The 24,133-nt window shown below is 38.8% G+C and overlaps 1 protein-coding gene across 5 annotated transcripts in view; it reads right to left on the bottom strand.

Annotated features, from left to right (window-relative positions):
- The window catches only part of VTI1A (vesicle transport through interaction with t-SNAREs 1A), a 349,700-nt gene that overhangs the window by 137,118 nt on the left and 188,449 nt on the right, over positions 1-24,133 (bottom strand). For 3 of the 5 annotated variants that reach the window (XM_045438916.1, XM_045438915.1, XM_045438917.1), the window contains 2 exons: positions 4,236-4,306; positions 3,505-3,566 (listed from right to left, as the gene is read on the bottom strand). In XM_045438916.1, coding sequence (XP_045294872.1) covers positions 3,505-3,566; positions 4,236-4,306 — 133 coding nt within the window. Of the gene's footprint in view, positions 1-3,493; positions 3,567-4,235; positions 4,307-24,133 lie in introns of all 5 variants that reach the window. The other 2 variants (XM_045438919.1, XM_045438918.1) reach the window with 1 other exon arrangement.

Here is a 24,133-nt window from a genome sequence, read left to right as displayed (position 1 = left end):
AGGGTCAGGAAATGAGCCGTTTGTCCCTAGCCAGCTCTCTATCTTCTGTCAAGACAGAAGAAAAATTACTTTCCAGGAAATCAGCTATATCTGTGTTCTGATGTCAAGTTTCACTATCATAATTTTGAATGGACCAATTTTCTCCTTTGCGTTCTCCTTTTTGGTAATATAGCAACGTTACAGGAAGAACAACTTATTTATTTATTTTAGTTGAATCAGCTGCTGCTTCACTAAACTAGGTATGCCTCAGCGTTTTTTGCCTGGTTAGTTCCTTTCAAAGCTTGTTTATGATTCTATAAATCTCCTACCTCTCTAAACTTTTGAAACGTATTGGTTTTATAGCTATTTAGATGATATTTTCTATTGGTTATTTGTTTCCCTGGCACCCCTTTTAACGACCCGTAAGCATTCGCTGGAGTTAAGGAATCCTCAGAAGTTTCCTTGAGAAGGAGGTAGTTCTAGGAATTCCCACAGTACGGATTCTCCAGCAGGACTGAGGGCAAGGATCGAATTGATTTCATCTGAGGATTCCCCAAGGCTTTGTTTCCAGGCATTAAGTATTTACTGAGGAAGTGAATAAGCAGAAAGAAGAAAGGAAGGAAGGAAAGCAGGAAGGGAGAGAGAAAAGAAGGAAATAGATTTTTTTTTTTTTACCTCATGTGATGGTAATAAAACATTAAACAAGCATGAATGGTGGTGGCTGTCACTTACTCATTTTTCTTTCCCTCTCTGCTTTCAGTCAGTCTTGCAGATAACCAGGTGGGTTTATATACAGACTTTGACATTGACGGAACATCGGTCTCACCTGTCTTCACCACAGGCTAATCAAAACAAAATGACCCAAAAGAGGGGCAAAGGCCATCATTCTGTACGTGGAACGTTTCCGTTCCACGTACAGAATTGAAAGCAGCCTAATTTAAAAAAATTAAAAATAATCAGCAACCTTTCCTCTAAATAAAATTAATTCCTTGGTTTAGTATGTTAGTAGAATATTCTCGGTCATACACAATTCATCACATGCAAATAAATAAGCTCGTGTTATCGAGGTGGATGCCGACACTGCACGAGGAGCACGTTCATTCCCTTTACACACTTGTGAAGGTGACAGATGGGCGTGTGGTTCGGTATTACACCTTAACTTAGACACAACTGCTGACGCACAACGTCGCGATGTGGTTTTGGTAACAGAATGTGATTTCTCTCTCTGAATTAAAATCTCACCAGTGCTGGAAGGGAAGTCCCTGCGAATGGGAGGGATGTAACAGAGGAAGCAAAATCAGAGTATTCAGTAAGAGACTTGGGGACATAAAAGCTGGTCCCATTTCTCTAGAGACTGTTTTTCCAGGGAATAATAAAAACAATGGAGTGAAGAAGTTGATCAAACATTTCTGCCTTTTCCCAAGACCAAAATAAACTGTATATCAGGTGGGATAAGTAATTAGGAACCAAACAAAACCACCATCTGCCTTTGGTGCCCCAGAGACTCAGTAAAGGTACAGCATTAAGAGTTTCTGGATACCTTGGCTGATACCAAGATCTTAGCTGAGTCTTGTAAAAAACACGATCGCTGCTACGCACAGGAGGGCCTCAGAGTTTCCTTGGCTCATCACAGCAAGGTGATGTCCACCTGAAGATTTTTATTTCTATTCACTCTCTAGACAGATCCCAAAAGGAGACGAGTCAGTGATGGACTGAGTTTGCCTACAAAGAGGACCCCAAGTGGGTTTCGGCGGAGTAATTTCCCTCTGTAGGCTTATGAAACAGGCGCGTTAGTATGACTGGCCTACAGAAAGCCCAGTCAAAGGTTGCAGGGCGTCTGCGCTTCTCTAAATGACTTGCAAATTTATTCAAACACAATATGAGGAGATGCTTTATTTGCTGAAATAACTGTCTGCAGTGTCCTGCACAAAAGGGTGAGGTACATCAAGCAGAAACATGGACAGAAATACATTGGTTCAGAAACTCATAAATCCTTATTTGAATCTGCCAACCTGAAAGCCACGTAGAGCCCGCAGAAACTATTTTTCCTAAATGCTACATCTGATTAAGCCATACCATTAAATGACAGCTGAACTTTAACATTAATATGATATTATTTAAATAACCGCATGATTTTTTTTTACACTAAAAATGATGAATGATTTCTGGACAGCTCAATTGACATAAACTCTTTAATGAGATTTGACAAAATGGAGACATAGGCAGAATACTCGTTACAGCTCACATCGCAGGGGCCCTCCCAGGGAAGCAATAGAGGATTTTTTTTCCTTTTTTTCGTTTTTATTGTCTATAGGCACTGAACCCTTCCTCTCAATTGCCACTTCTCTGTGGATTTTGCGTTTTTCTAGGCCATTTATGTATTACTCTTAAGCAGAGGATTCAGTGGCTTATGGTGCTGAATTGGGACTATGCCTGCAGGAAAATCAGGGGCATGTGGAGTTAGGCCAGTGTTGGTTTGGAGTGTCCCAGGAACTTCAGGCTCAAGACCTATCAGCCTGATGGAGACCAAGCAACCCTACGACTGGGTCTTGTGCTGTCCATCACGAACACAGCAAACACACTTCTAGCGAATTCTTACATACAGATACATGATCAGAGAAGACTTTCCTTTCTCTAACTTAGTTGTCTCTATAGTGTCCATGCTAAAGGATTTCTTCTTTAAAATTCCAATTAAGCTGTTGTGGAGCGATTCTCAACCTTTCTCATTCACACTGCGAGCTACAGTTCTAAACTGAAGGCTGTGCTAGACGATAACCTTCCTTGGTAGATTCCGAACGTAAGAAAATGCCATGCTAAATACACCTACGTAAAAAATGTCTCTGACTTTCAGAACAGTGAAAACACATTTCTCACTCCCCTCCCCCAGAAACATAGAATATAGAATATTACCCATATTCATTCACTTATTTCCGCATACTCTCCTGAATGTTTTCCATCGGTCGAAGGTTAGTTACACACATAAAACATTAACATCTGTTCGCGCGCACATGTGAATTCATATTATTCAGATAATCTTTAAATTGTAAACATCATCTTTAAGTATATATACGATTGAAATGTTTCCCCAAACAGTGTCTCTTAAAAAAGAAATGAAAACAAGGCAACAGGGAGAGAGCAAAGCTAATACCAAGTGTGCTCATGATACTGGCAGGCCCGCATTCCTTCTAGGAGAAGGAGGCTATTGAAATAGAAAATAAAATCAGTCTGCTCCTGCCATGGGGACTTCCTCAGGCTATGAAAAAGTACTTCATGTCTAACCCTAATTTTTTCCATAGCTTGAGGTAAACCCCCTAGCTCAAACCTTCTCTCTAATCTAAGTTACTCAGTATGTGTCCCTGTCCAAACAAGAGTTAATATCAGTGCTCTGTCATTTCAAAAGGGTCTTGACACAGGGTACTAAGAGCAGAGGCTCACATGCCTGGAAAATGCCCAGTTGCAACTAGATGAAAAACACAGTTTCAAAAAAGGGAGAGAGAGGAAGATAGGTCCCTACCTTGCTCTTACCTTCGCAACATCCCCGTCAGGACCCTGGAGCTTTTCCCCAAGTTAGCATCTGTTTCTCGAAGCTGGAAGGAGAAAAGCAGCATTAAAACAAAACAAAGTGAGACTTCATGCAGTTGGATCGTATCGAAAGTGCACTGGCAAGCAGGAGTTTTTCTCACGGATGAAAATCCAATTAATAAAAAAATACTTAAATACACTAAAATACACCTTGTTACCTACACAGTCTCTGAAAATTCTTTGATTTAGAAAATTACATGTAATAGATAATCCCAGGAGCTTTAAGCTGGATACTTGAACTGGCTATAAAAGCAAATGTCTTGCAGGCTGATAAAGTTGAATATACATCTGGTAATTAAAATCCAATTTCGAATGTGCAAAGTCCTAGAAATATAAACGGTAACGAAATGAACTAAGTGAAGATGAGACATCATTATTTTTACAGCTTTCACCCTGAAAGACTTGACATACTCCAAAATCTCCCTCATGACCTTCTCAGTTATAGAGCTAAATAAAATATCTACCTGGGGGCATTCTGGGATGGGGAAAGAAAGAGCGTATTCTTTCTCCATTGCACACTCTTTTTTCTCTTCTCCCCTTACTCGACATCCCTCACCCACCCTTGCCTTTTTTATGCACACTTGCATCCATGTCACTGTTACTGTCTATGCATGTGTCTTCTATGCCTTATTATTTACTGAACTTCTGAAAAAAACGGTATCACTTCTACTTACTCGTTCACGTGCTCGCTGTATCTTTTCTCTGTCGTGACTGAGGTTTTCCAACATCTCCTGGCCAATTTGCTCTATGGAAAAGGAAAGTTGGGTGACGGAAGGCAACTTTGGGTATAAGTGGGAACAACCCCCAGAAGTACCAAAATGGCGGCAGGCCCAGAGTTACTGTTCAATAACTGTACATTACATACTGGATGCATAGTTCAATTCATGTACTTGAAAAATATTTAGAAAGTACTTAATAAATTTACCTGTATATCTTAGATATGATTAGATAGGATTTACAATTCAACCTATAGAACATAACCAAAGAGGTGGTGACGATTGAGGTGATATGTCTTGCAGAAGGCCACCTCGGCATATTTGTTATCCACCGAGATGGAGAGCCCAGGTTCGGTGGTCTTCCTATTATTTTATCAACACGGAATCTAATCTTTGGTTTTGCAGGTTATAACTAATGTTGATGATTCTACTCTACCTCCCCTGCTTTATTATTGCACTGCTTTGCATAGGTAAGTGAAACTCCATTTAGAACAATCTGATTTTAATGTATTTGCCCCACGTGCACAGTCCTTGTTCTCTCAACTACTTCAGCTTATTGTCAGTGGAACTCTCTCCAGGCTTTTACCCTCTGGGAGCAAGAGCCCCTTTAGGATGTTCTCAGCCGCTGTGGATACTTGAGTCACGATGCGGTGCACTTCACATGGTTGAGGAGCTGTGTGAAGCTCAAGCTGCAGACGGAACTCCCATTGATACAGAAATAGGCAGGTTAGAACATTCATTAAGAAGCACACTGCTGAGCTCCAACGAGGTTTTCCTCTGCCATGATCATCCCATTTGGTTGGCACTGGTTGGCTCTCCTCCTTTGACAAGACTGTAGGTACGTCCTAACCTGACAAATATGCAGCTGCCTTGAATAATTTCTTTTCCAGACTCATTCTCCATCACCTGGGAGGTACCTTAGTCTATAACAGAAGAATGACAAATCTGACTCCCTTGTAATGTTGGCAACCCACCTGACTCCTACATTCTGACAATCACATACCCACATTTCCTTTTTTTTTTTTTCCTTTTGTATTGTCTTTTTACCCATAACCTATAACAACAGTTATCTCTGGCTTATAAATTTGTTGAGACACTCAATAAGAATCTATTACAGTGATAGCAAATAATTTAATAAAATCATTAGGAAATCACCATGGTAGTTATTTGGCTCAGATATGTACACTAGCCAACTTTTTAGAGGGACATCCTGAAAAACTGTGGAGCAGTGGTTAGACCATATTGAGAGCTTGGGCTGGGAACTCACACTGCTCGAGCCTAATCCCCAGTGCTGACCTTGCATGCATCACCTAACCTCGTTGTGCTTTAGTTCTTCATCTCTAAAATGGAAGGAAGATCATTCTATGTCATGGGGCTATGTCATGGCAAAGGTTAAATAATTCAGCTAAATTATTTAATACAGTGACTGGCCTATAATAATAAGCATTTACTGAATGATGATGATTGATATTAAAAAAACCAATGGACTGGGTTATGAGCTGGGCCCCCTCCAATCTTAGGTCTACCACAAACCACTTGAACTGGGTATCACAAGATAAAATATCTGTCCTACATTTCTCCCCAAATTGTTGTAATAGTCAAATGAAATTAACCTAAGTAAAAATGTTTTGAAAGCCATACGATACCATACAAATGCATGTCATAGTATAATACATGGGAATCAATGCACTCAATGAAAAATCATAAAGTTCCTACTCTGTGCCAGGTGTAGATGCTGGGGACCTGGGCAGTAACGGAGATCAAGTTCTGCACTCATGAACTTTTGTGTTACTAGTGAAGATTTGGCAGCTAAAGGGCAAATACTACACTAGAGTTTGTATTTCGTGGCACACCAGAAAAAGGACTGTATATTCATTTTTTTAATGCTTATTTATTTTGAGAGAGAGGGGAGCATGTGCATGTGCACAAGCTGGGGAGGTGCAGAGAGAGAGAGAGAGAGAGAGAGAGAGAGAGAGAGAATCACAAGCAGGCTCCACGCTGTAAGCAAAAAATCCGACTTGGGGCTGGATCTCACGAACTGTGAGATCACGTCCTGAGCCAAAATCAAGAGTCGACACTTAACCAGTTGAGCCACCCAGGTACCTCTGTATATTCCTTTCATGACAGAAAATCCAAGTAATGAAAAATGCTTAAATTCAATAGCATAAATATATTTTCGATACCTATACAAACTCTGAAAATTCTTTCCAGTACAGTGTCTTCCTAGTATAGTATTTCTTCTCAGATAGATGTTAGCTTTTCATTGATTCCATTCAATTGATACTTAAAGTAAATTGGATCAGATATGTGGCTCCCAGTAGAGGCACAGTAAAAGTGGAAGATGATACCAATAATAAAGAAGGAAAAAACAATTGGAGCTAACTTTTTCCTTTTTTTGCACATGAACTACAATATCCAATTCTGTTATACTATTAAGTGTTGCATTGAAATCCTTTAATAGAATTTAGCAATTTTAACTCACTTTAACTAAAAATCTCAAATATCTATGGACACCATCAATACCTTAATCATTTTAGCAAAATACTACTTATGTAATATTTTCTCCTATCAATATTAATGGCATTATAATATATAATTTCAAACAAATAGGAAATAGGTTAGTATCACGTGTCTGTCACCAGCATAATGTTTCCAGTAAGTGTTTGTGGAAGGAAGCGATGAGCAATTGAAAAAAAGTACATGAAAGGAGTATATAAAGTGCATGAAAGGTTTGTGATATTCTCGCTCTCAAAGCTTCTCAAGAGTGGCATTGGAGAAGTCAACATTGGAATGAATGTAGGTAACAGATCCACAATTCTATCAGGTTTGCTAGGGGAAAAATTATTCTGAATGGATCCACAGTCCGCTACTGAAGGAATCAACAAAACAAGGTAAAGAGCTCAGGCCTTATTCACGAGTTGTTAAATCACTCCCTCAACTCTCCTTGTCTCCTGGGAAATATCTCAGCATCCGAAGTCTTAGCCCATCTGGCAAGAGAAGAGAACTGGCAAGAGTGCACACATCTTGGTCTTACCGTCCATTTGTTGGAAACAGAATTCTGTTTTTCATTTCTTACTTGCTACCTTCAATTTTATTTATGTTTATTTACATATTTTGAGAGAAACAGTGACAGTGTGAGTGGGGGAGGGGCAGAAAGGGAGACAGAGAATCTCAAGCAGGCTCTGCACTGTTAGCATGGAGCCTGACTCACGGCTCGAACTCATGAAACCATGAGATTATGACCTGAGCCGAAACCAAGAGTCAGATGCTTAACCAACTAAACCACCCAGGCGCCCCACTACCTTCAATTTTAATGCCCCAATAAAGAAAAGTCCAGGCCAGGCACATTAAAATGCCCACATTTATAGAATGAAAGGAAAAATTCAAGCAAAGTGATGTATGGTTTCTTCATTATGTGTTCTCCTACCCCAATCAAAGCAAGACAAAGATGGAAAGGATTATTCTTATTTTTAAAAATTTTTAAATTTAAAAATTTTGAAGTTTATTTATTTAAAAAAAAAATTTTTTTTTTCCAACGTTTATTTATTTTTGGGACAGAGAGAGACAGAGCATGAACGGGAGAGGGGCAGAGAGAGAGGGAGACACAGAATCGGAAACAGGCTCCAGGCTCCGAGCCATCAGCCCAGAGCCTGACGCGGGGCTCGAACTCACGGACCGCGAGATCGTGACCTGGCTGAAGTCGGACGCTTAACCGACTGCGCCACCCAGGCGCCCCGAAGTTTATTTATTTTTGAGAGAGAGAGGGAGAGTGAGCATGAGCAAAGGAGGGGCAGAGAGAGAGAGAGAGAGAGAGAGGGAGAGAGAGAAAGAGACAGAGAGAGAGAGAGAGAGAGAGAGAGAATCCCAAGCAGGATCCATGCTGTCAGCGCAGAGCCTGACATGGGGCTCAACCTCGTGAACATGACCTGAGCTGAAGTCAAGAGTCTGACACTAAACTGACTGAGCCACCCAGGCACCTTGGGAAAGGATTATTTTTAAAATAATTTTTTAAACTATCTTGGTCAGAATAGTATTAGACATTTAGGGATTATTTTCTTAAAAAATCAGTAACACTGTTAGGTTTACTTTTCTTGAAAAATTTGACTGAAGATATAAGCATTCACCAAAACTCTAATAAAGAAAGGACACAAGCTTATAGGCCTAAACAAGTGCAGATCTGATATTCCCAGTCTATGGCTTTCAGTCCTTGAAATTTCATAGTGCCTTTAGAATGGGAATAGCCACGCTGCCTCTACTGAGATAACTTGAGAAATCATAAATTTTATAAATACTGCACCTGTTGACTGTGAGGATGTTCTTGAGAGTAAGAAAAAATGGGAAGCATAAAGGAAAATAAAAACTGATGCCATATGCTGGAATTCTAACATGTCAATATGAGCATGACAAACGAATTCCTGGAAAGAAAAGTGCCTTCCTCCTCTTCCATGCTGTCCACAGGGGTCCTGGGAATTATCCTGGGAGTGTGGCATTCAAACTTACAAAGTGAGTTTTTGTTTTCAGAATTATCCAGAATGAATCACGTCCTTGGTCTATGGCCCCTTTTATTGGATTACAAACTGCAAAATGTGTTGTGGCTAACACTTCCTCTGTTTTTCAGTATATTTGGGGTGGGGTTGGGAGATATACACCGGGCATTCTACACTTTCCTGCCTCATGAGGGAAGAGGCAGGCAGGAAACTACAAATCTAGCTAGATACTTCCTGAAGGCCTGGTCTGGCATCACAAAAGATAAGACTGAGTTTGAGGAACCCATACCATGAAAAGCATCATTACCCTTCATTCCAAATAATAATGCCACCTGAACTATCATAAGACTGGCAATGGACAAACTTTAAAAAATAATTATTGGACTCGTATTCTGGAGATGGGCTGATTAAAATATTCTTATATGAAGGCAGAATTGACTCACATCATGGTATAAACATGACCGAAAGGGAAGGAGCTGCAGATGTAATTCATCAGAAAATGTTCCACTGATAAATTCAAAATACTAAAAAAAATTTTAGTCATTATGCTATAAGCAGTACACTCGCCAGAAAAAAAAATGATCAATTTTCATCACACTTACATTTAACTCTCTTGTAGCAAACTTTATTAAGGATGTTGTTTCCAGCAAATTATTTTAAAAAGTGAAGACATCCAGTTGAGCTTACTTTAAAGAACTAAGATAAGGTAAGGTTATTTTCTGGTACTCAAAACTTCATTAGCAATTTCAGTAACAGGTAGAAGGCATTCATAATTATCCAGCTATTGTGAGCATATGGGGACTTCACTAAAATGCAGGACTGCATAGAAATACTGTAAAAGAGCTATTTTCTGAAGCACATGTTTTCATTGCACACTGCAGAGCACCAACCAGACAATTGAAAAACACAAAGTAATATTTCCCAATAGCTTGGAGTACTGAAATTTGGACCTGACTTTGGAAATTCTGGCCGCCGAGTCTGATCAGAGTAAAAACTTAACTGCTTTGGGAGAGCAAAGGAAGTCACACATAGTTTCCCAGGAGGGAGTAGCTCATGTGGTGGTTACTGACTCTGGTATCATGCCCTGAGTGTGTAGGTTATCCTCGGTATTGATGTCACTCAGATAGGTATAGTCTTTTAAATTCCTGACACCTGAAAAGGTAAGGAATCTTACCTTACCTTACATGATCTTTCATTATTTGACAATTCAAGACGTGTGAGGAACTTCCGCCTCCAGTTAGGATGTAGAAAGATGTAAATGACTCTCACAGAAACAAGAAAAGTCAGACAAAATAATCACCATTGTTGAATGGGCAAGCCCAATGTATGCAAGGAAGCTTTGATGGAGTCTAGACAGAAACAAGCATCTCATATGTAAGTAAAGAGCAATGGCAATGTTCATACCTATGGTGAGTGCCTGATTTAAGTACAGGACTGCCAGGGAGAGACTGTTCAGGAATGAAGAGAAATCATTCCAAAATTATATGAAAATGTCGGTGTGTGAGACAGCATGAAACCTAGATGGGCTGTAGACACAAAACCAAATTGCTTGGTCTGGTCATTCTCCAATCTCCAAATTTGCCAAGGAAGGGGCATTACAGGAGGGACTGATTAATAAAAAGAAACATCACATATTCCCACATATTCTTGTGGTGCTTGTATTCTGAGACACCGTCAGAGTTAAGCCCAAATGTGAACCAAAAATATGGGAAACTGCAGACCAACTTACTCCCAGATCAAATACCGATATTAAACAACAACAACAACAATGACAAAGAGCTTAGACACAGGTTGGGGATGTACTAACCTCAGATGAGTACAATCTAATTAGAGATTCAGCTCAGCATCAACTCAATTTTAGAAAGAATCTGATCAATCCACTGATCAAATATAAGATAAAATGCTTTCAGAGAAAAATGAATTCATGATGTTTGTATTTCAGACTCTACTGTACTTTTTTACACTATGTCTAGAATACTATACACATTCCAAAGCATGCAAAAAAAAAATAATAAAAAGAGTGGAAAAGAGAATAATAAAGTGAAAATACAGCCTATGGAAGTAGACCAACAGATGGCTTAGTTATTAGAGTTAGCAGATAAAGATTTTAAAACAAGTATCATAATAGTGTTAAAAACTATATTGGAAAATATAAGCATAATAGGTGAACAGATGGTTTTTTTCAGGAAAGAAGTGGAAACTCTAAAAAGGAACAAAATGGGGCGCCTGGGTGGCTCAGTCGGTTAAGCATCTGACTTCGGCTCAGGTCATGATCTCACAGTTTGTGGGTTCGAGCCCCAAGTCCAGCTCTGTGCTGACAGCTCAGGGCCTGGAGCCTGCTTCAGATTCTGTGTCTCCCTCTATTCTCAGCCCCTCCCTCACTTGTGCTCCCTCCCTCTCTCTCTCAAAAATAAATAAACGTTAAAACAAATTTTTTTTAAGGGAACAAAATGAAATTCGAGAATAAAAAGATATAGCATCTGAAGCCAATTCACTGGATGGACCAGAGTATCGTTCACTATACAAGAAAGAGTCATTGAACTTGAAGACAGGTTAATAGAAATTATCCAGAGCATCAACAATTTGTGTGCTAATAACCGGTCGTCTTCTATACATACAATCAGACTCCCAGAAAAAGAGATTCCCCTCTGGGGAACAACAGGATGCAAGCATTATTTGAAGAAATAACAGTCAAAACTTTTCAAACTTTATTATAAAAAAAGTCAATCCACAGATCAAAGTAGTTCAACAAGCTCTGAGCAAGATAAATACAAAGAAAACCATACCTAGTCACATCATAGTCAAATTTCTCAAAACTCAAGATAAATAAAAAAATCTGAAAAGCAGCCAAAGGAAAGAACGAGATGACACGTGGGAGGGCAGTCGGAAGAATGAGGGCTGGATTTTCATCAGAAAACGATGCAAGAAGACAATGGAGCAGCATCCCAAGTGCGTGGGGGAAAAAAGCCATCCTACTCTTCTGCACTAGTGAGAATGTCCCTTAAAAGTAAGGTGCAATAAAATTAATTTTAGATCATTTAAAACTGAGAGAATCATCCAGAAGCACTGAGCTACAAGAAATGTGAAGGGAAATTCTTCAGGCTGAAGGGAAATGACAGTGGATGGAAATTTGGATCTACAGAATTCAGATCCAAATAAAGTAAAAATAATAACAACGTATGTAGAATTAAATATTGAAAACCAGAGCACAAAGGATGGAGAGTAGGTAAACAGAAGTATACTGCTGAATGGTTTTTAAGTTATATGTGAAGTGGCGTATTTATTCAAGGTAGACTGATGTATTAGGGACGAAAATGGTAATCCCCAAGCTTCTCTGTCCAGTATAGTACCCACGAGCCACATGGAGCTACTTAAATATTAAAATTAAATAAAATTTAGGGGCCCCTGGGTGGCTCAGTCAGTTAAGCGTCCGACTTCGGCTCAGGTCATGACCTTGCAGTTCACAAGTTCGAGCTCCACATCGGGCTCTGTGTTGACAGCTCAGAGCCTGGAGCCTGCTTCAGATTCTGTGTCTCCCCCCCTCTCTACCCGTCTCCCACTTGTGCTCTGTCTCTCTCTCTCTCTCAAAAATAAATAAAAAACATTAAAATTTTTTTAATTTTAAAAAATGAAATAAATTTAAAATTCAGTTCCTCTGTAGCACTTGTCACATTTCAAGTGCTCAGTAACCACATGTGGCTAACGGCTGTTATATTGGAGAATATGGAAATACCATCCCTAGAAGGGTATTCAAATTCCCCTTGTCTTTAAGACCCACTTAAAAGAAAATAAAGAAGAATCCATTTGAACTTTAATTTAGGTAAAACACTTCCCTTCTCTGGGCCTCAGTTTCCTTAAATGTAAAATGACAGTCTTAACCTAGTTCATTTGCAATGCCCCTTCTGGCTCTAAAATATTAGAACTCAGTAACTCTATAAAACCTTAATGCCTCCTTTTCTCTCTAGAGCATGTAAACCAACTGAAGCACAAGGGCCAAATCAGGCCCACAGATATATTCCCATCCCCTGAACACCCTCGCTCTGGAAGTGTTAAAAAAACAAACAAAACGAGAAACAGTCAAACCTAAATGCTTTTAAGCAAGTCATATACTCTCCAGATTGACCGAGTCTATAACACTGGACTGCTTCATACAGTAGCCTGCTGGGCCTCTGAGGACTTTTGAATTTACTATGTAATATAAAATATTTACAAGCACTTGGATGATGACATTATTACAGAAAATTATACATTCATATAAACCAAAGATAAACTTAGGCACTCTTAGTAGAAATACAGCAAAGGAGTGTGCATGGCCCAGGTTTCTTTTTCAGCAATTACGATTTAATATTGCCTCCTTAGTGGGGGAGTATAGATTCTATTTTGCTTGAAGATGACCAAATCTAGGGTCGCCTGGGTGGCTTAGTTGGTTAAGTATCTGACTTTGGCTCAGGTCATGATCTCACGGTTCATGAGTTCCAGCCCCGTCTTGGGGCCTGTGCTGACAGTGTGGAGCCTGAAGCCTACTTTGGATTCTGTGTGTGTGTGTGTGTGTGTGTGTGTGTCTGCCCCTCCCCCCTCACGTGCTCGCCGTCTCTCTCTCTCTCAAAAATAAACATTAAAAAAATTTTAAAAAGGTGATCAAATCTATCATTAAGCAATTAAAAAATCATCAGTGCTACTTTCATCAAAGTCATAGTAGCGGAACCTCCCCTTAGTTACCTGGTTTGCTGCAGATAATTAACAAACACTATTCCCAGAGCCCTCAGACATCAGTCAATGAAGGTGTGCCACCAATAATGATGCTCTGGAATGAGCAGGTACTATGTAAACTGAACTTGTTAAACAAAAGGAGCCATGTTAATTACAACTCCATTCAAAAAAGAGAATGAATCTGTTCTGTTCTATGAAACAAGACCAGAGCAGCAGGAAGGACATCCCTTTTTCACAATTCAATAAAGAATGTAAAAGCCAGGAGATGAAGCAGCAGAAAACCTGAATGGGCAAAATCGTCAAAGCACATTCCAAAGGCTCACTTGTGGAATTTGCCAAACATGTATTTACTTAGCAGACAAGAGAGACCTGTTCAACATCATCCAGATCTCCAGGTGGAATGAATTACTCACTCTAAAAAACAAAAAACAAAACAACACCCAAAAAGTACTATAAACTATGACAGGCGACTAGAAAGTAAGTAGAAAGCCTCTTTAGAAATCATTACGGGCAGAATTAATCACTATCTATACCCTTTGTGAACTATACACACGTCTGTCGTTGAATGTATAACATTCTAATTATCTGCTTATTCAGAAGTCACTATTGGGTACACTAAAGAAGTTGTTCAGCCAGCAAACAAACATGTTTTGCTTTTAGGAATCACTGCCTGAGCACTTCTGAACTGGTTAGCAACAAAACATTTTTTTTTTTTTAAACAGGAGATTTCATATAAAAAGCTGGCCTTCTCATTTCTTTTGAAATTTGGAATCTGTGGCAACACTGAGTCCCCATTCCCACAGGGTAAACAGGCTGGAACTGAGATACGGCTGTCTCCTGGAGAAGAGCCAGGTACTATGGAGTTTGCTACGTCCCCATCTGACCTACTTCACTCAGTTATGTGCCTCCTTTGCTGCTATAGAATCTGAGCTTGTGACTCCTCGCTTCTATGTTCTTCTTTCCCCATTACCTTATAAACTTCTTTAAAGATGAGGCTGTTTCTTATTCCTCTTAGTCTAAAGCAGGTGCTCAGAAAATGTTTGTTCATGGGAGCTGCTGAGCTGGAAAATACAGTCACCTTCTATAAATTTACAGCAACAGAAATACAGGTTTTTAGAAAAAACATGAGTCTTGTAAGTAATTGCACAGATGAGAAAAGGAGGGTGCAGGGACTCAGGGTGGGGATCAGCCGTCGTGCTGCTAATTATCAACAGAGCTACAACTGTGACCCAAGCCTCCTGAGTCCTATGTCACTGATCTTTGTGGCAATGAATTTGTTTGTTTGTTTATTTAATTTAAAGTGTCCAGTTCAAAATGCATTACCATGTGGGTGATAAGGAACTCTAATACTTTAGTACACTTTTAAAATGTCAGTGCCCCTGGGCGATCTATAGAATTGTTGAATAATTATATTGTACACCTGAAACTAATGTAACACTCTATGTTAACTATCCTGGAATTAAAAAAAAAAACAAGCAAAAAATAAAATAAAATGTCAGTGCCCAAGAAAGGCCTTTCCAATAATTTGGGCAAGAGTGGGACAGAATACAGTCTGCACACTTCTCAAATATTCCCCTGAAAGAACCACGGCACTCTACAGAGAAATATGCTGTGATTTCATGGTCTCGATTCAAATACTTTCTGTTCTTTACAAATTATACAAACAGCAAAAAAAGTATTATAGTTACCCAAATCTTTTAGCTTTAGTAGATTGTTGTATATTCAGTACATTTTTGTTCTTTTAAAACATAAGGGGCCAATTCTCCTACAGAATCATAAACTGTCTATCCCACTGACCCCTTTCTCCCTTCCCTATTCACATTGGCAAGTGAATTTGTTATTCTTAACAAATGAATCCGGGAGGTGGAAAATTTAATACATTTAGATTGTTCATTCTTGCTCTGAAAAGCAGGAAATTGGGAGATGACATTCCAACCTCCCCCCCTCACACACCTACACCCTCACAAGTATACATTCATGGAAGAAAACATATTTACTTGGCTTCAGACCTATGTTCAGAGCATAAGAGGAGAACACTTCACTCACTGTTCTAGAACGGAATCAGCGGCAGATAAAATCACTGAAGCTCGATAGTCATATGTGGATAAAAGACGATACTAAAGTTTTTGGCCTTGCCATTCCTTTTCTTGATATATTTTTTTCTGGACTTAATTCCATTCTTAATACGAACTGAAGCTAGAAGGGGGAAATGGCCTAAAGGATGGAATCACTTCCCTCCTTTTGATTTGGATACGTCAATATGGAAACATATGATTAATAGACACACATAGCTTGGGATCCTCAAGATTAAATACTAAAAATTATTTGAATCACATCAATTTGGAATAAGAACTGGCTTCTCTCACTTCCCTTACTGTTTCCAAGGTTCATTCATGTTGTAGCAGGTATCACTTCTTTTTACGGTTGAATAATATTCCATTGTACAGATAAACCACATTTTGTTAATCCAGACATTAGTCTGGATATTTTGGTTGTTTCTACCTTTTAGCTATTGTGAATAGTGCTGCTATGAACACGCATGTACAAGATTTTCTATGCATAGCTGTTCTGGGTATATGCCTAGGAGAGGAATTGTTGGACTATATGGTAATTCTGAGCTCGACCTTTTGAAAAACCACAAAACTGTTTTCCATGGTGCCTGCACCAATTCACATTCACATCAGCAATGCATGAGGGCCTCAATTTCTCCTTGGCCACACTTACTATTCTCCATTTTTAAAACTTACAGCCTCCCTAGTAGGTGTGAAGTAGCATCTCATTGTGGTTTTGAAGGTACTTCCCTAATGACTAATGATGTTGGGCATCTTTTCATGTGGCTATTGGCCATTTGTGGATCTTTCTTTGATAAATGTCTACTCAGGTCCTTTGTCCATTTTTAACTTGGCTTGTCTTTTTGTTGTGGAAGCTGTCAGAGTGTTTTGTATATTCTGGATACTAGACCCTTCTCAGATACGTGATGTGTAAATATATTTTCTTATTGTGTAGGTTGTCGTTTCACTCTCTTGATAGTGTCTTTTGATGTTCAAAAGTTTTCAACTTGAGTGAAGTGCAATTTATCTGTTTGTCGTTGTTGTCATTGCTCGTGCTTTTGGTCCTATCTAAGAATCCATTGCCAAATCCAGGCCCCAAAGATTTACCCGTATGTTTTCTTCTAAGAGTTTCATAGCTCTGGTTCTCCCACTTAGGTCTTTGATCCATTTTGATTTAATTTTTGTTCCTGGTATGAGGGAGGAGGCTGCGGAACTATTTTTGATTCACGCTAAAATTCAGCATTCATCTGGAAAAAGTTACCTTCTTCTTATATAGCTCAAATATTTTTATCAAATCGAAATTATACCCTAACTCAATGTTATATTTTATACAATACTTTTTCATATGTTGACCCTTCTGAGCATGCTGAAAGCAGACACAGGTTAAAATAGGAGGAGGGAGCATGGATATATTGGCTAAATGGAAAAAGCAAGTTACTGAACCTGAAGTAGCACAGGACAGTGCGTACAGGCAGTGATTAGGCCTTGAACGTGAATGCTGCTGAATTTTAGTATTAAGAAACACAAAATATTGACCTAAAATCCTCGATCAACCTTCAAGAAATATCAGGCAGGAAATCCTGGTGGAAGTTTACGGGGAAAGACTGAGAAAGTGAGAAGACTGATATTAAAAGTTGGCTGAGAAATTAAAGAAACGATTCAAGTTTGGAAATAAAATTTCAGAGGGGTGAAATTAGTTTCTTTAATTTTCAACAAAATGTCGTTTCTGCTACCCACATGTCTAGTGTGAGAGCCAAGTCAACAAACATACACCATACGGGCTGCCACTCTGATACCAAACACTTGGAAGATACTATTAATCAATCACATTGCCCCTGAATATGCCTTGTAACTACCCCTCTCTTGGCAACGCTCCAGGCAATCAGCTCCAATTGATTAGAGTGGGCACAGGGGATAAGACCTATCTGCTATCCTGGATCTATATAGCATTGGGGTCTTTCTTCAATTGACAACAGAGAATGCCCACTTTTCAGCTTTCAGCTAGTGCTCTCTCTCTTGAATTTTCTGCCATTTCTTTCCTTCAAAAGCCTGAGGGTGATGACTGAAATGCAGAGGGGATAGTCCATGACAATCTAGAAGTGTGCTTCTTTGTTTCTGGACTAGACATATTTATGGAACTTTTAATAAACAGAGTTGTGTAGGCCTCATTCTAGGCTGATTAAATTAGAATCCCTGGAAATGGGGTCCAGATATGCATATTCCTAAAAATTTCTGGGAGTCGTGTGAAACTCTTTGTCAAGGACTTCTAGCCTTTATTCCTCAACATTCTCTAGTACTACATATCTGGCTCCGATATAAATCTTTACCATTTCAACTCTGGGTCTTTGGTGCTCATAAGATTTATTTAAGAAATTATGAAAAAGGAATATCTCTATACTGTTTTAATCAAGCTGATTTCAAGTATAGGATTCATCACATTTCTTTGTCTTAAAAACCACCCCCACACTTCCTTCCCTTTCTGATTAAAACAAATTTTTTTTTTTTTTGACGGTACAGGAAATAACTAATTTTGTACTATGGAACAATATAAGCTATGTAATCCAACATATTTTCTTCTTTGGCCTGAATCCTAAGAAGCTCTGGGTGAGTTGAATCCTTAATTGTAGGGCATTTCTCTAGAATTTCTTCATAGAGCAAACCTCTCCTCCACCCTCTGCCCCCACCTAAATCTTCCCTTTAATTCTTGGCTTCTGTCTTCTGTCCTCAGTTAATTTTTTCTGCTCTTGATATACTTGTCTGATCTTTTATTGTAAGACATTTCTTTTTGTGAACGTAGATGGGGCATAGGTCAATCAACGAAAGTAGTCATGTTGTTAAAACAAATTCCGGGGTCCTGCACCCACAGTTTCTGATTCAGTAGGTTTAAGGTGGGGTCCAACAAGTTGCCTTTCCAACAAATCCTCAGATGATGCTGATGCTGCCGGTCCCCTGAGACTATGTTGTGAGAGCAACTATTCTAGAGTAGAACTCTGCAAGGGCCCTTCAGCCAGTCGAGCCCATGGCCTGTTTTCGTAAATAAAGTTTAATTGGAACACACACAAACACACAGAAGTAATCCAGAGCAATCTACAGAGGACTCTATAATCTAAGGGGGAGAATTTAGACTATATCATAAAGAAGACAAAAAGACAGAGCCGTTTCATTCCTGAATAACTCCAAGCAGAAGGGCCTTGAATTTTAGACATTGACATTTAGAGAGGTAGAAATTAATGAAACTCAAGGTAATCAGTGAGAAAAAAAAGGATGGGTGATTTTATGGAATATTATAGCAGAGTTTTAAGGTGATATGACCTCAGTATTATTTCTCAACTTGAGATGTATAGCTGATAAAGATCCAAACTGAGCTTAAATTATTGTCTTTATATATATATATATATATATATATATATATATATATATATATATATGATATATGAGAGAGCTAAAGATTTCCTAATATTTATGCTATCCTTTTGATATTAAAGAAAAGGCTAAATAAATATGGATTTTGATAATCTAGCTCATCAGATGGTAACTGCTGGTCAATGTCAGGTGAAGAACAGTAGAGAATCATTCAATTTTGTAAACTGAAATATCAGTTTGACCTTAGAAGGACAGTATATTCAGAAACATGCACTTAGAGACTTCTTTTAGTGAAACTCCTAAAAAAGATACTTTACTATTGTTGGCCTTTCTTAGCAAGCGCTATGGCATTGGGAGTTTCTAAAATGTAGAATAAAACAAAGCCACTGTTCGTTCTAAATACAATAGAGAATTTATGAGGCTTCATTGGCAAGGCTGTATATTGAACTTATTAGCATAATTCTAAGTAGAATTTTTAATGATATCTCAATAGGCTCTGTTAGGGAACCACTAAAATTGAGTCCTTTACCAAACTTCAGTGTAAGAGTATTAACAAGTTGAGATAGGACTTTTCTGAGGGAAAAAAGGCACGCAGGCTTGAACCCTTGGTGATGGAAAATGACTTCATTCATTCAATATATACCCAACAAAAGTTTATTGCTTACAGGCTGTGTGTAAAATACTGCAATGAATGTTTCCCTCCAGGGAGAGTTTTTTATTTTGGGCCACTGTTTATTGACTGCTTCACTGAATGCCAGACACTGTGCTAAGCACCTGACAGATACTGCATTAAATCTTCACAAACAGCAGATGAAATAGATTATTATTAACCCCTTCTAAAGACAAGGAATCTGAGGCTCAGGGAGGTTAAGTAATTTGCCATGGCTGGCCAGTATTCAAAACCCATCCGGCATCACTTGGTGAGAATTAACCCTTTTGAAACTAGACTTAGAAAAAACAAAAGAAAATAAAACCAAAAAAAGAAACCACCCATGTCTGATTGATCCTCAAGTGGATGGTTGTGGCCGGTGGCACACATACGCTTTCACCACCCCATAAAAGGCCAACATCACAGGAATTCTGGCCGAAGCAATATGGAGCAACACTTTGGACAAACACAGAACAAAAAAGGAAGCTAGACATTTTATGACTTCCTGAATGTCATAAATCAATTACGAGGATGAGAATATAAGGAAAAATAAAAATATATATATTAAAAATGACTCCTAGCCAAATGAAAGAAAAGCAAGATGGGTTTTCTAAGGCCCAAGAACCACACAGATTACGGTCAACTCCCCAGCTGGCTTCTTTTTCCGACTCTTTCTTTTACCCTCAATTTCAGAGTTTCCAGTCCCTCTCCAGCACTGTGTGCATTTTGTTCTTTGTGAGACATGCAGTGACTGCAAGCTCACTGAGGCAATATTGGCTACCCACGTAAAGGCCATTCGTTTCTGAGGACTGAATTATCTCTCTGGTCTGTTTTCACCACCTATTGGCACTTGGGAATATCTTCATGGTGTTATTCATGAAGGTGGTAGGCTTTGATTTCAGGGGGGGAACGTTATCTACACTGAAGTGCGGACATTGTTCTAAGTAAGCACCAGCTCAACCACACTCCTGAGCCCCTTACATATCAGCTCTGATTCACAGAGTTGGTGGGATTTTTTCCACCTGAAGCAAAGAAACATCCATCGCTACAGAATTCTCAAAATTCTACTACACTCCACTGTAAACATCCAGCTAGGAGTCATGGCAATTTCTAAATGGTCAGAAATCAGGGTTCTAAGGCGGTTTCAGGAAATATACCAAGTAATAGTCCTGTTGCTAAAAACCTCCCTTTGATGAAGCAGGAATGGAAAAAGTGGACCTTCCCAACTCTTTTTCAACCTTTTCTTTCTTGGAGAAACCATTCTTGGAAATGGGAAGTCCAAAGTCCATTTATTTTTTTTCCTTGGTATAAGTCTGCTATCAAACAATTATTATTACTACTACTATTATTATTTTAATATGGACATCTATTTCATCAAAAAGAAACAGATTATTAACTATAAGAGCGGTTACTCCATTAAGAGGATGCCAATATCTTTTCTACCCAATTTACACATTGAGATACTACAAATTATTTTGCATGATTGTAATCTCATCTGAAAGTCATCTAATAGGCCACTTAAGCACCAAAGAATTCTGAAGTCAGGGCTGCTCCCCTGTGTCGACCTTCTAGAGCTACGGAGGACATCATCCTAAATATAGCTGAGCACAACAGACGACTGGCCTTGAATGTTGCTTCGGTCACAGAGCAGCGCTTAAAAAATTATGTTTAATATAAAGAGAAGAAACATGGGTTAGAAAGTCAAGCTTAGCGGAAACACAAGAAAATATCTTCTATGTATTTAATGTAAGCCAAACTTCAGGAAATAGTAAGGGCTATTTTTAGTTTTGGAAATCTTCACTGGGAGGACATATTTAATGTGAAGGCTTTTTCTTTTGTAGCCATATTTGAATTTACAGAGACAATACTTGAAGAGGATTATAAGAACACATCTAAAACCTCTTCTAGCAGAGAGTGTTATATATATATATCTGTATCCCCCCACCGTGTGCAGCATGTTGCAGAGCCCATAGTAGGCACTAAATAAATAGTATACATGATGCCATGTAATAAGCCACACTTCAAATTACTGGTACCAATCCAGTTTTGGGGACCAATACACCTTGAGAACCCAGATGATGCCAAAACATAATGAAATTTCTTTTTTTCCCCCCCACACAAACAGAAAGCTCATGAAGCTGGTGAACAGCTCAGTAACCTAAAAAATGGCTGTGCAGAGCACTCTTTGAATACGAATTAGCAGTGGGGAATGGCAGCATATTTATGAGGTCTCTTGCCGGGTCCTTTCCTCCTGTGAATGCTGTATAATTCATTGCGCGCGCCCTGACCCCAGTGCGCTCCTGTTCTGACAAATCATACTTGATTAAGACAAATCTTTATTAGTTAGCTAGTCAACTTCCCCATTTATCACTGGCAAATCCCATTCTCCTCTTCAAGTGCAAGAAAAGTGACGGAAGCCTTAAACACACACACACACACACACACACACACACACACACACATCCAAACACCTAAATACAAATAAAATTATTTGTTATACAGCAAGGAAAACCAGAAGTCTCAAGGTCTTAGCAGATGATTAAACAAACTATTTAATAGGTATGTATTATACCCACCGACAAACTCAAACCCAGTACACATTTCACTCAGGCTGAGAGATTGTTAATTAGGGATTTTTATCTTCTACTAACTCTTGTTTGAAAGCAAATGCCATATTTAAAAATGTATTACAAAGTTAGAGGCTCAGAAACCTGAAAAAAAAAAAAAGGAAAAGGAAAAAAAGGACTGCTGAGTAGAGAGAATGTTTAAGGCTCCTACCAAAAGAATAACAACAACAAATCTTTGAAAAACGGAGACAGAATAAGGCAGAATGAATTCAAAATTATTCTTGATTCTTCAGTACCATAGGAAAATGCATCTCTTTTTGAACTGTCTGCAATGTTTTTCATGAACTTCAATGTTGGTTTACCCTAAAGAGGATTTAAGGTGTTTACAGTGGATGATACTCATTTTAGAGTCTGGTGCGCTGAGTCTGGTGCCAGAACTGTTCTCAGAAACCTGACGATGAAGCCATCAGTTACAAAGAAGCATGCCATGTCCTAGGACTGCCACTGAATATAATAAATAGCACCTTCTGACAAGTTTCAAAAATTCTCTAGTTTCACAGAGGTAGGAGTTGGCATAAACCATTAACTTTCTTCCCTTAGTGAGAGCAAGATGGAATGAGGATGAATATGGTTTGAGCTGATACTCATTTCTCATATTTTTCCTCTTAAACCCTGATTCTGATGAAGGTGGAGAATCTTTTTACTTTTTCCTACAAAGCCACAAGTCCATCCAGGTATGTAATTCCCACAGAGGTGAGCTCATTGTTCCCTTTAAAAACAATGTAGAGACAATGTGTAATATAGGAATTATTTTACAAGTTTCTACTTGAGATCTTAAACATTCTGCGTTAATGATGAATGAATCTATATGTAGCTTACGAGGAAAACCCATTTTTAGTCTTGACAGCTTTAATGAAATGCCAGTTAACATTGTATAGTACACATATCATACTTTACCTTATCGATGCCCTTAAGTGTTAAATGGAAAGTAACATCCAAAAGCATTTTGTATATTAGGACTGCCATATATTTGCCAAAATCTCCCACTTAGACATTTAGAAAATGTGGATACATCTTGAAAAATGAGGTCAGAGCTTGGTATGACAGACTTCAAAAGAACACCTAGTACAGTGGGAAATAGTGTGTTGATGATTTTATAAGCAGACGGGCTCTGATTGTATCTATGGATTCAGAAGGGTTCACACTTCGACATTCCCTCCCCACTCTACAGGTCTTTCATCACAATCTCAAAGCACTGAAAAATATTCTGAAAGTGAAAATTGCCATGGTCACATTGGAGAATCATGATTTCATTTGGGAGTGGGCTGGAGAGTTAGGTAAGTAGTTTACAATATGCCTGTGCAGGTAAAGGAAAAGTCTGCATCACTTTCATTTGTCCGTGGGTTCGCTGTCCATTTTTGCTTAGAAATCTTAAGTAATTTGCCCATGGAGACAGATTTGACATCAGAGGTAGGAGGAGAACGTGCTTTGGTGCCAAATTCTTGAGAGCCAATTATTGTGGCAGGCACAGTGAAGATGTAAAGAAGAATAAAGCATGCCCCCAACAGGTAGCAGCTCACGCTTCTGCGGGGTGGAACATGAGTCACCACCACTAGGGCTAAGTGTAAGACATTGTACAAGTGCTAAACAGGGGAATGTGCCAGATGTGTTAGATCAGTTAATGTGTTCATTGTCTTTGCAGGTCTCCAAGAATCCACATTTCATGACTTCCACTCTAGGCCTCTCTCAAACCCCCGTCATCATCTGCCTCACAACCATGTGAATATCTTTGGACATAATTTAAAAACTGACTGTCTACTGACAACCTAACTGTAACTGATACTCTACTGTGCAACTCATATTTCTTTCCAGATCTTAGATGACAAAGGTCAGGAGCTGTGATGACAATGATTCCTATCTATACGTATTTTTCACTGTAGCTTCAGATTCAGAATGGACGTAATACCAGAAACTAACTGCAAACAATAAACATTGAAAACAGTGGTTTGGGCAGTTGGTTGATTTACAA

This window comes from Leopardus geoffroyi, chromosome D2 (genome assembly GCF_018350155.1).
Source record: "Leopardus geoffroyi isolate Oge1 chromosome D2, O.geoffroyi_Oge1_pat1.0, whole genome shotgun sequence".
In the NCBI taxonomy this organism is placed as follows: domain Eukaryota; kingdom Metazoa; phylum Chordata; class Mammalia; order Carnivora; family Felidae; genus Leopardus; species Leopardus geoffroyi.
This window is presented reverse-complemented; position numbering and strand designations above follow the sequence as displayed.